Here is a 13429-nt window from a genome sequence, read left to right as displayed (position 1 = left end):
CCCAATCCATTCTGCAATTGTATGATTTGGGGTTTATTTTTTCTATAATGCAACAACAACAAAAAAAGACTCTCTAGTCATTCAGGTTCTATTGTGTTAGGAAAAGAAATCTGATTGTATACTTAATTTTTTATGCTCCTAATAAACTCCAATGATAAATGATAAAAAGGAAAGTTCTGAGCTGTGAGAAACCCAGATAAGTTTTAATTGGCTGATTTTGTTTTAGAGTGCTTGGAAGAGCCATTTATTTTACATTACTGTCTTCATCCTGATTTATACTTAGAGAATGCATGATATAAAAACTCTTTGGGTTTGGAATATTTATCAAGAAGAAGATAAATCCTCACAATCTCACTTTAAAATGATTTTATGGCTTTAAGCAAATGAGACTGTATATTGTGTTGTCAAAAATCTTCATTCCACCGCACTAAATAAATACATTGTACACTTCACAAGTGTCCACAAAATAGTATTTTAAAAGCTATAATAATCTGACTATGGAACAGTTGCTCATCATGTGATTTATGCCTAATAACAGTAACAAGGCTGTGCAACCCCATTCATTAGAGGATAACACAGAACTGAAAACAGTCATTAAGCCTCTTAAGCTATTGTTCTTTCATCCTTTCCTATAGAAGAACAATGAGCAAATTATCTTATCAAAACTATCTGGTTAGAAGTAGTCTGTTACAACCTAATTCACTGTTTAAAAAGTCAACACACAGAAAATCAGATATACAGCAGTTTCCTGTATCACATCAGCAGAACACAGATATGTCAGTCTGATCTGCTGATATGAGACACATCCCTGTCACATCTCACAGAATCACAGAACCTTAGAATGGTTTAATTTGGAAGGGACCTTAGAGGTTATCTAGTTTTAACCTTCCTGCCATGGGCAGGGACTTCTTCCACTAGACCAGGTTGTTCAAAGTCCCATCCAATTCAACCTTCAACAGTTTCAGGAATGGGACATCCACAACTTCTCAGCTTCTCACAACCTCAGGCTCAACCTCTTGCAATTCCAGTTCATTCTGTGGTATCATGTTCAAACAATGTCTTTACCCTAATAGAGAACTGAAGCAAGGAAGTATTAAATCAAAACACGAAACCTGAGGAAAGCAAACTCTACAGATTCATCTTTCCTCTCTGACACCAGGCTCTTTGCACAATATTTGACAAAATTAAGATTTCTTGTTCATTTGGGAAAATGACCTTGCTGGAGTTAAGGCAAGCTGAACAAATCTGAATACTTCACTTTGCTTCAAAACCAAAGCAGTTCCCTCCCTCCCAGCCCTCTCTATCTCATGGGCTGACAAGATTGGGCTCTGAGTAAATTGCCAGAAAGACCTTAGCTTCCCTTCACCTGCTGTAAATATTAGAAGTATTGACCTCCAGGCCTGTTTTACTTGAAGGAATTCTGAATTATTTTCTTTTCATTATGAACAGGATAACATAAATCACACCTAGACCCCATGGCAGCAGGTATTATAGTGCTGCACAGTCAAACCTGATGATGCTGCAAAGGGAAAATCCCGTGGAGCCTTAGCCAGCACTGCCTCCTCCTATCCCCTTCATGAATTATGCTCAGACACAGAGGCCATGGATGAGTCCAGCTGTCCTGAATGTTTTACAAACCATCAGAGAGGAAAAATGTAAATGCTTTTAGTTGTTTTTAGACTGAAGAGGAAAAACAACCAAGGAAAACACAATTTGCACTTTCCTCATTACAGATGGGGAATAGAGATCAAGACTAACCCAAACTCTTAACCTCTTTCCCAAAAGTCTGTAATCTTTTGACCAGCCCCCCAGTGTCTTACCAAGGGAAGAGGCCTGTGCCAGAGCTTGGTTCTAAACCCCCATCTCGAGACTCTCAGCCCAGGACCAAAAACCTTTAAACTAAATTATCCTCTCTGCTTCTCCCATCCGATGAGCAAACTGCAGGAGAGAACTCAGCAGAGGAGCCTCCTCTGCCTTCCCCCAGCCCTTCCCGTGCCCCTCACCTGATCAGGGGCTGGTGCAGAGCCACCAGGGAGGCGTGCACGGTGACGGAGACCACGGAGAGGTGGAAGTAGTCGAACATGACCGGGACGTGGTGGTGCAGCCCCCGGCGGGGATGGAAGTGCAGACACAGCGTGCGGCTGCTGATCATGGGCACGGCGGGGACGTCCCTCAGCCTGCAAGGGAAAGGGGGGCACGAGGGTCAGCCAGGGACTGAGCTGGCACAGCCTGGGACGTGCCACAGGCAGCAGGCAGAGATGGCTTAGAGACAGCTTGAGGTGAAGTTTTATCGCTCCCCAGCTTCACAAGCGTTAACGTAACCGAAGAGCATCTTGTGCTGTACTCGTGCCAAACAGAAACATTAATACTAATGTGGATATAATTAATGTAAATAGAAACACAAAAAAAAATAAAGAACATATGCAGAGTTATACATTAATATATGGTGTAAAAGAAGAACAGATGTGACAGAATTCTGGTTTTCCCTGGTGATTGCCCTTGATGTCCAGCTATGCACTTGTAGGCACATCAAGATCTAAACAGCAGAAGGAAATGCATTTAGAAATCTGTTTGGATTATTTGAGCGTTCCTAGACGGGACACCACACTGCTTGTGTTCTTCTGTGTAAGAACAATCAACTCAGGCAATCTGTGAGGGTTAGAAGCAGTCCTGTGTCAGACACAGATGAAAATATTCCAAGTACCATTCCAGTTTGTAGATCTGAAAACACTTTTTGGAAGCCAAAATTCAAAAGAGAAATTGAGCTAACTGCAGAGAAACAGTACAAGTTGGATTAGCCTCTCTGGAGTTCGGGTAGTTTTTTTCTGTTTTCTGTTGTTTTTTGTTTGTTTGTTTGTTTTTTTCTTTTTTCAGTCAATAACAGTCAAGACTTTATTTAAAGTTTGTGTATAACTATTCTAGAATAACCATCCTAGTGTGCAATCAATCACATGATATCTGAGTCATCTACAGGACAGGAGACTGAGCTGTAAACCTGGAACATGCCCAAACAGAACCTCCCAATGCAAGTGAAACTTCTAAGGAGGAGTTATTTTAAAGCCTTAAAGACACTTCTGAAGCCAATTGTTTCCCAGAGCTAAGAAAACCTAGGAATGGATGGTTGAGTGGTGCATGGTTAGTTCCAAGAAATATTCCAATGATATTTGTAGAATATCATCTTCTAAAAATCACTACTTTTGTTTATAGTAAATCACAATAATCTTTCAGGTGGTAACAGAATTTAGGTGTATGGGTTAGAGCACAATTCCGTAACTTAAATATTTCAGTTCTTTTTACTTCTGGCTGTAACTTAATGTTTGTTTTTCCTCTCTTCAAGACCCACAAGCACTGACAGTCAAGTCCCCCCTTCCTGAGAGCAAGACTTCTCTTTTTTTATGTTGGAGATAATAGAAACATGTCCTTGGAATTTGTTTGTATGCTCTGTGGGTATGAACATAATCCCATGGGGACAGTCTCAGGATGAAACACAGCCCAGATGATTTCTCTGCATCCACACCCCATAAATGCTACTCAGGCCACTGGAACCCTTTTCCCTGATTCAGTGAAGCTCAGTAACATCTGGGATCACACTTCCCTCTGTGTCTCAGGAAGGGATGCTACTCCCACTTCACCTAAGATTACAGAATCAAATTCAGTTAGAGGAAATCAAATTCAATAGGAAAACTACTTCCTCCTAAAAGGTAGAGGCTATGTTTTAATAGACAAAAAGTGCTTAACATGTTCATAACTCCTGTCCTCAGGCAGAAAATACTTCATTGCCTCCTGAGATAAATGCATTCCTGAGTAACAGACACTGACCACATGGAGGTCAATGATGATATTCCCTTTAACAGCAGCAGAGGTAGAGCAACTCTTAAAACCTTTGAGAAACTTACACTCCAAGGAGAAAAAAATGTTCTTCTTTTAAGCAGGAATATGAGATGCACACTTCAAATACACAGAGAAGAAACTTCAACACTAAGGCAAATGGAACCCTTATCAAAGCTCTCCCTTTTTAAAAGGGCTCATTTAATCAAAGTAATTTTCTAATTGAGCAGACCCCCACATTACCAACTGAGCTTTAAACCAGCACTTACTGTTGTTCACTATCAGTAAAGTGCAGGTCCAGCTTGAGCTGAAAATCTGCCTCATTCAATGCATCTTCCACCTGCAAAAGGAGAAACACAAGGTTACCTTTGTAAGTTGGCACCTACAACACAGAAGGCAAAGGTGGATTGGTTTGTCTGATAAGAGCAAAGGCAAAAGCACACAGCAACAGCAGTATGACAGCACAGAGGCAGAAAGGAGCAAGGGTGACAGTGAGTCCAGGTAATTGCTGAAGGAGTCAGAGGGAACCAGAGCAGTCAGAGGTGTTATCTGTCCCCAGGTGCCATGACATGTCAAAAGAATCACTCCAGACAAGAGGAACCAGAGATCATCAAGCTCTGCTTTGTTGGATCCTTGCTCTTGCACACCAAGAGCCAGAGGAGCATTTCTGAGGCTGCTCTCTCTCAATGAGTGAGCCTTTCTTTGGGTTATCTTATCAGCTGAAAGAAAGCAAGGACTGGGTTTTCCTGGATGAGAAACAGCCACAAATCTGTGTGGTTACCTACCTGCAACTAATAGAAATTCCAAAGTTTACAGCTTAAAGCATTCAGAAATAGCTCAAATAATTCTGGAAATTTCTGATCAGTCATCACTGAGTTTATATCTCAGCAAACCAAAGTTTCCTGCCCCACAGTCACTCCTTCAGGCCCTTAGCAGATAGGTAGTTTGGCATTGATTCTCATGTTGACCATTTTTTTCCCAAAACTCGAAGACCTTGGTTGTTTTTAGAACTAAAACAGAAGTTTAACTTGTTGCATGGCTAAGTGTGTCCACATGTGGCAGGATTCTGCTCACTAAAACCACTGAAGAAATCATGTGTGACTCACTGGGACCTCCATTGTAAATCATCTAACAGGTCCCTCCAGGGTAAGAAATTACCCTTCTTTTATTGTCAATAAAATAGTTTAATTGGATTCTTGGAGACAGTGCTAGAGCTAGTAGTTCATTACCTTCACTGGGAAAGAATTAAATTGGATAACACATCCCAGCTTGGCACAGTTAAAACAACTGTAATCAATGGAAATAAATAAATTAGAAGAGGATTAAGCTGTCCAGCATTTTCTTATTCACTCATTTGAAATGTCAATTTTTCCCCAAGAAAAATACATCTAATAGAATTAAATATATATATATTTTCAACAACCTAAATGGAAATATGAACACAAAAAATTACATATTTTATAACCAAAATAGTATTTTTCTCTGAATGTAAACATCCTTTATATCATGACAGAATGCGGCATGAGGTGCACAGAAACAAATGTAGAAAATTGAAGTTATTCACTGGGGGTGTGGTATTATAAATACAACTTATTTTTACCCATTTTTTGCTACAAAGGTGAGGTGAGGTGTATGGGTTCTGTCTTCTGTCAGTGGCAAGCAACAAGGAGAGGCAGAGAGTGACCTGCTCCATCCTGAGGTACCCACTGGAGAAGGACAATTTATTTCTGATTGTGCCTGTCTCTTTCCATTGATAATAGAGCTTAGAGAAATATCTTGGTCTAGACACATTTGCATTTTAGATGACTTAAAATAGGCAAGATGAACTTTGCTTTCCAAAGCTGATCATCAGCTTCTTAACAACAGGGCACAGAATACACTAAAAATGCACTGAAGGCAATGTCAGAGGGACCTACCCGGCTCTGACAGGTAGGATTCATAAAATAAATAACATACACCATGTTTAGCCAGGCTTTCCAAAGGTGAAACAGCATCGACAATGTACAATCTTTTCCTGTTGAAGTAAGAAAATTGAGAGTCAAGGATTGATTATCCTTTGAAAAAAATCCGAAAGATGTTAAATTTAATCCCTTCTGAAGTAATATGGTATTTCTTCTAGCATGGCCACAGGCATAGAGATGTGAAGAGAAAATTCCCACTTCTATACACTGAAGGTGTGTTTTCTCTTTTGTGATTGTCTCAAAACACCTGGAAGTATGCCTTTCATTAAAAAAAAAAATAAAAATAAAAAGACTTCTTCCTTTTACATGAGTTGCTGTCACTAAAAATCACTGTTGCTAGCAGTAGCAAAAAAAGTAGTTATTACTGAAGCTACATTTTGAATTTAAACTAGGAATTCAGTATAGTGCTTCAGACAAAGCAAACCTCCTCCTCCTCCTCCAAATGAAGGGGTGAAATCTTGGGTCTGTCCCAGCACTGCTGAGCTCCTGCAGCAGCCACTGAGGTCTGAGTCTGTGCTCAGAACAAGTTCAGGAGCTGGTGACACTCACCCCAAACACCTTGAGGCAGTGAGCAGATGCCTGAGAGACCAGGAGATGTTCTCCACTGCATGGGGTTATGCAGTAAACTGCATGAATTAGGTATTTTTAATCCCCAAACTGTATTGAAATCAGACTGATCAGAACAGTGCAAAACCCCACATAAAACCAATCACAGCTCTCACTACAGAAGTAACGTTTTCCTTTTTCTGTCCCTAATATTTAACCACGTAGCCAGGGTGTCAAACTGAATGATTTGGGTGTCCCAGATCACTTAAATTTCAACGGAAAATACAAAATCTAATATACTGTCATATTCCAGCTTCCTCACTCTGTTCTTTCCCTGCTACTAAATTTTCCCTGAATGGGGCCAGCAAGAAAGGAGCCAGACAAGTTATCTGTTCTACTGCATGATGAAAAACGCAAAGCTTCTTCTCTAATAAGAAAGAAAGCAAAAGCTTATGAAAATAGAGTTCTTTGTAGCAATAAATTCTGCCCCAGCCCTGCAACATTGTTTCCTTTGAATTCAAAAAATACTGAATGCTGGGACAATATAGAAAAAGGCATCAAATAAACCAAAGAGTTTTAAAGCACCATTTGTGAAGGGTGAAAGGCACGTTCGGTGCCACTTCTAGGGAAATAATAGTGCTTCTTTCCATTTAATAACAGGCAAAAAAAAAGTATTTACATATTTAAGGATATCTAGGGTTATGCTGGAGGAGGAGGGGGAGAATAAAAAAAAAATAGCAAATAATCTAATTTGGACATTCACATTGGTTATGTTGTTGGCTGTTTTTGTTTGTTTGGGTTTTTGGGGTGTTTTTTTGCCTGAGTCTATCTCAGCAAAACATCTGATCAGCCAAACTACCTGAGCACCAGGAGGAACAATGCTCCCTTAATATAATATTGGATAATTCCAGCTCTGACAGCAGAAACTGCATGGAGTGTATGAACTCAATATTTCCATTACCCAGACTAACTCCTTTATCTATTTATCATAACTTCCACCCACAGAGAAAAACAGTGAACAGAACCTTCACCCTCAACCAAGAAAAATCACCATAGCACACAAGAGGCACAAAAAAGGATTCACATCTGTTGTGTGCTAAATAAATTAAGAGTTATGAACACAGATGATATTTAAAACACTTTAAAAATCTTTAGCTGACTTGCCAACACCACATTGCAAGGATTTCATCCAACATAGGAGATTATGTGACAAAGATACAAAACTGTCTCTGAATAGCTGTGGATGTACTAGTGACACACTTCGGTCTCTCCCACATTTATATTAAATTTGAAAAGCTGTGAAGGACAAGACTTCAAAGCAGAAAAAAGAAGCCTAGGCGCATTGAACAGAAGTGAATTGTGCTAATCTGATATATACACAAAAATTATTACAGATCTTTATTTTTTGTATGTGATTCTTTAGAGTGCCTTCACCAACTCATCTGGAAGAACAAACCTGTTTATCCTCTTATTTCAGATCCACGAAAACCCAAAGTTACTTCACCACATAGAAAAAATGAGATTTTCTGTACAAATCCAATCTGTAAGTACAGAACAGGACAGCTGCCCTCTTCCCAAGGAATCTCCTATGGAAAGCCAAGTGGTGCTGCTGCACACAGGACATGAAGAGCCACAATGAGTTTTAGCTGTTAGGCATCTTGTGGGCTAGTTTTTATTTTCCATTTTGTGAGGTGCACAACCTTCCTGAATAATAATGCAAAGATCATCAGAAATCATTTCTGCTGCTCAACACAGCAGAAACTGCTGTAATCTGAGGGGAGGGATATTTAGTCAGAGGTATTCCACAGAGGAAGGATAAAATTAATATTGGATAAAGCATGCTGGGACATTTTCCTAACAAATATTGATAGGCTTGCACTTAGCAATTTTTCACATAAGCACAAACCAACAATTCTAGGGAGGAATAAACTGATGACACCATCATAAAAAGGAAATCAAACCAAACCAAAACAGCAAAAGGAAAGTGGGAGAGAAAAGGAAGCATCATGTTAAGCTTAAATTGGGTTCTCAAGCTGTTTTAATTTAGATCTCTATATAACACACACACACATAGATAGGTAGTTAAATAGATATATATATAGTTATACAGACATATAGATAGTTAGATCGTTAGACAGAGATAGAGATAGAGAAAGAGATAGAGATAGAGATAGAGATAGAGAGAGAGAGAGAGATAGAGATAGAGATAGAGATAGAGATAGAGATAGAGATAGAGATAGAGATAGAGATAGAGATGGAGATAGAGATAGAGATAGAGATAGAGATAGAGATAGAGATAGAGAGATAGAGATAGAGATAGAGATAGAGATAGAGATAGAGATAGAGATAGAGATAGAGATAGAGATAGAGATAGAGATAGAGATAGAGATAGAGATAGAGATAGAGATGAGACAGAGACATAGAGGTAGAGATAGATAGACATAGACATAGACATAGACATAGACATAGACATAGATCCTTTGAAATAAGACAAAAAAGAAATTTTGAATCTCATCATGATCAAAAAGAAGGCCATACAAAGGACAGGTGACTGTTTCAGGCCCAGAGTTCAACACACAGCATAGGATTCACAGTGGCTGTGTAACTCACAGTGCCTCCTTCTGATGACAAGCTGACTTGGCAAAGATGCTGTTGTTGTGTCTCTCATCACCACTGAGAGCAAGTACCAATGCCATACACTTTGTAGGAGTCCTTGGGCTGGTAAAGCACAGTGATGGCACATTGGACATGCCTGAATGCCATTCTACTGTGACACTCTGTCCCCTCTCTATTTAAGATTTTAGTAAAACTGTGCTCACCTTGAACGAATATTGCTCCACCCTTGTAGCTCCTGGGAAGAGGAATTGCTGCTGGAAGACTTTGGTTTCACATTAGTAAGATTAAACCAAAGGAGCTCTACAAGCTGGGTGTGTCAGATCACGTTCTTACCTTGTGTGAGTGCTGCTGCTGGCTGAAGGAGTGGATGGAAAAAGGGGAGAAGGGTCTTGGGATGGAAATGTTCTGGCTGAAGTAACACAGAAAGCAAAAGGGCTGTACATGGACTATAAGGAAGTGAAAGCTCCAGCAGCTCTCCCATGGACTCCTGCAGTCAGGAGAACCCAGGACAGAGGCCAGGAGACCTCGGAAGGATGGAAAGGGGAGGGGTAGCAGTAGAAAATTTCAGTCACATGAGAGAGGAGGACAGAGTAATAATAATGGATGGCAGTAGTAGCTGATCCTAGAAGGAAGCAGCAGACTCCCAGTTTTGTCATGTGGAGCTGATCAGTACATCTGTATTGAGTGATCCAGTGCACAAATGGAAATTTATGGTTGAGACACTTGAATTTCTGATATTCTGATTTATCTATGCAGGTCAACATCTTATTCCACTGGAAAGCCAAGCTGTAGCCTGCTCCTCATCAACAGGCACAAGGAAGAGGGTCTACCTGACATCATGCAGAATTTTATAGTGTCAGCATGTGCAAACAAATCACAGGTACTGATGGGCCCAGGACAGTCAATCTCCTTCTAATCCTGGTGTGTTGTTCAGACAAACTGTGCCTTTCCCTCCACCACGAGGGAAATCTCCACCATTCCCTCTGCATTCATGAGACCTCTGGCAGCACATGGACTTCTTCACAACTTCTGAAATGGAGACACCTGTGCAATGCACACCTGAAGTTACGGAAGAGGAACCCCAGCCCTGCTGGTTTTTATGTGCTTCCCAAAACAACTCACCCTTTCACCATCCAGAAGCAGGTGCACTCTGAAGTTCATGGACTCATTTAGAACGATCTCTTCATTTCTGTACAAAATCTGAAATATTCTGCTGTAAACATTGTTTTCATGAACGCAGGGCGAGCAAAGGCTGGAATCACCTGCACAAAACACAGACAGACTCCTGGTGTGATTTCAGCAGGGAGATTTTTTTTTATCCTACGATTTCACTCCAGGGTTAAGTAGGTAGTACTTGTAATTAAACACTTGCATTCTCAATAATTAATGGTAATAGAGCAGACTGTTATTGTGGGTTGCAGGTTCATAGACATGATATTTAAAGAAAACAAATGTTAAACTGTAGGCAGGCTGGATTTCAAAGTGAGAATACTTGATCCTGTGACAGCACTTATCCTATTAATTTTATTTGTAGTAAAAGCTAAAGCATCAAATGTTTAACTCGGTGCACCCAGCACCTGTGAAACTCCATCTTTTATCTGCAGTGGGCATCTTTCAGAAGAGGAAGTTTCTTGGCATCTCTCAATACTCCCAGAATTACTGCTTGGGAGAGGGAACAATAGTCAATAGTAGATCTTGAATGTAGAAACTGGAAGTGCAGAGACTTCTTAAAATACAGAAACATAAAAATATGGTCTTTGTTTTCAAGCTGTATAATTCTTCAGGTCCTTGGCATGTGTGAGAAATGCCAGTTTTGTCCAAAAAAATTGGACAAATCAAAAGAACTCAAGAACTAAAACTCTAGACTTCTTTATGTCAAATTCAGCAAGTAGCATCCCCTGTGTGCTGATGTATCACATCATCATAAATAAAATCACATAAACTCAGGTGAGATTCATCCTTTCTAACTTTTAGGTGCCTCCAGTGTATGTATTTTGTTTTAGTTACAATGGAGCCTGTGGAATTTAGGACATCATTAAAAAACAAAAAAATGCATGCTTTACACTGCAGAATATTTTGCTTCAAGTCTACTGCTTTTTGAGCAATTCCTCTTCAGTAAGAGGAAAACTGTGGCTTGCTGAGCAGTACAAACCCACCCTGGAGATACCAACTTGTATTAGAGTGAATGTCTTCCAGAGGAGCCTGCAATTACTGTGTGACTTTTAAATAAACAACTGGGCACAAGAGTTAGGAACTTTCAAGGTTTGTCTTGGCTGGTAGTCAGAATCCCCTACTAATTCTACTTTTGTAGCTCCAGAGCAACAACAGGTTGCAAAATTTACTCAGAGCTTGTTTTGAGCCTTTCCAGCACTCAGTCCTGTAGGAATCTGAGCTTTTGAAATACAGCAAATGGTATTTTGGAACTCTCCTGAGAAGGGGTGCCTAAAAAAGGTGTACCAGGATTAGTCTTTCAGAGAGAGACAGATGTGTGATCATTATCAAAAAGTCAGAAGGCAATAGAAGTCTGGTTTTTCAAAAAGTGCTTCTTGGAATTTGCCCCTCTGCAGAATTGTTTTGGGACCACAAGCTGTGGTAAGACAAAAGTCCAGGGGCTGCTGTTTTGTCAAGGGTTTCAAATCAGGACAGATCTATTCTGCTGAGATTTTTACATAATTTGCTATCATAGGTCAGTGAGTCAAGACTGACAGAAGATTAAATTTTTTATGAGGTAAAGTTTGGTTAGAGGAAATTAAAAAAAAAAAAAAATTAAAAAAGGATTTCAAAACAACCAAAAAAAAAACCCAAATAAAATGTACTGAAGAAAGCTAGACAAGTGAATGGATTTTTGTCATTATAATAATTAATTTTGTGGTGCCAGTCTGCTGGAACTGGAATAGCAAGGACACTGAAACATCTCAAAAAAGAAAAAAAAATCATATGGAGCAGAATTGACTAAATGACAATAAGACCAATGAGACTTGAACTAATTAATTAGCAGAATCATAGTGCTGTCATCAAGGCTACATTCAAATAATTTTCCTATTACTGGCTTTTATCAAGCACACCCAGGAGCAGCCCAAGTATTTCACCCTGCTACTGTCTTCCCATCACTCAATCTGCACATGAGTTATGCATAAATCCAGGCAGCCTAGATAAATATATATTTATTTTCATGTGCTACACCAGTAAGGCTAGAATGTTTCAGCCTGATCAGCTCTTCAAAAGCATGCAGTCATATTTATTTTAATTTAAAACTTATGATATTACAGACACTGCAAAAATCACATTAGAGGTATAATGCATTCTTGCTCCTAGCTGGCAGACAAAGGAAACTTTATGTTATTTGATTTGGATATTGATATACTAGCATTCTTCTCAGATGGAAAGTTTAATCTCATTTCTTTTCAAACATACTCCTGAGCAGACCACTCCTCATGTGTAATTGCTGAATTTGCAAGATGGCATAAGGAATAATTTCTCTTGTTGGAAAGGTCAAAGTCAATGTCATGCTACAGTGTTTGGGGCTGCCTCAAATCAGAGGGAATATGATGTTCCAGGGTCAAAAATTGCTCACTTTTAAGCAGGGAAACCCCCTTTGCAGACACCTACAAAGCAGGTGAGGGACTGATCCTCCCCCAAACACATCCATCCCTGCGTACTTAAGTGGCCACAGGTGCCTTTTTCTCCTCTTAGAGAATGACCTAAGGCTGCAGCAGGAATTTCCTCAGAGGACAGCTTGGCAATGCTGACATTAATGCAGAGACCCTGCCTCTCCAACCAGAGGGGAAGGACAACACCCCCACAGATATTTTCCTTCAGGCTGCAGTACCTACTGGTGCATTCTGTGCTTTCAGGTACAGACAGGGACTAGGCTACATCACTCTGCCTGAGCTTCCTGCACTAACCAAAAGCTGCTCCAAACATATCCTTCCTTAGTCTACTCCATGAAAACATCACAATCCTGGTATCTTTTCCAAACTTTCCCTAGTTCCTGGGGTTCTTTCTGAAACCTGTGTCTCTCTAAACCCCAGGTGTGTCTCTGACACAGTGGCACTGAGGCTGGCCCTTCTCACAGCTGCCATAGTTCAGAGAGAGCTGCTGGCAGAAGACACAGCAGGTGTACCCCCTATTCAGGAGACACAGCAGATGCATCCCTGTGTTCACACAAGGACCTCTGTCCTTTGGCACAAAGCACAGGAGGGTGTGAGAGAAGATTGGAGCCATGGGTTTTCCCACATCTCTTTCTACTACAACTTCAGCTGTCTAAAAAAATCTCAGCACTCACAGGCAGCCCAAAGGAGACAGACACACTGTGGAAACAGTCCCAGTCCCAGGTGAGACCTGGAGCTAAAACTCTACTGACTTGCATTTATTCCACACTTTCCAAGGCTTGAGCTTCGGTGAATTGCAAAAAGAGTCTAATTTTGTGGTAATGAATTTTTGATCAGTAAATTTTCCTGTCAGGAGATTTATTTGGG

General features: G+C 40.1%; 1 protein-coding gene across 1 annotated transcript in view; it reads right to left on the bottom strand.

Moving 5' to 3' along the window:
- Window positions 1-13429, bottom strand: part of FAM135B (family with sequence similarity 135 member B) — a 189035-nt gene that overhangs the window by 56906 nt on the left and 118700 nt on the right. The window contains exons 4-6 of the mRNA XM_063408387.1: window positions 10074-10213; window positions 4098-4168; window positions 2004-2177 (exon numbers count right to left, since the gene is read on the bottom strand). Coding sequence (XP_063264457.1) covers window positions 2004-2177; window positions 4098-4168; window positions 10074-10213 — 385 coding nt within the window. The remainder of the gene's footprint in view (window positions 1-2003; window positions 2178-4097; window positions 4169-10073; window positions 10214-13429) is intronic.

Source organism: Prinia subflava, chromosome 1, assembly GCF_021018805.1.
Source record: "Prinia subflava isolate CZ2003 ecotype Zambia chromosome 1, Cam_Psub_1.2, whole genome shotgun sequence".
Classification (NCBI taxonomy): domain Eukaryota; kingdom Metazoa; phylum Chordata; class Aves; order Passeriformes; family Cisticolidae; genus Prinia; species Prinia subflava.
Note: the sequence above shows the minus strand (reverse complement) of the source record. Positions and strands in the feature narration are given on the sequence as shown.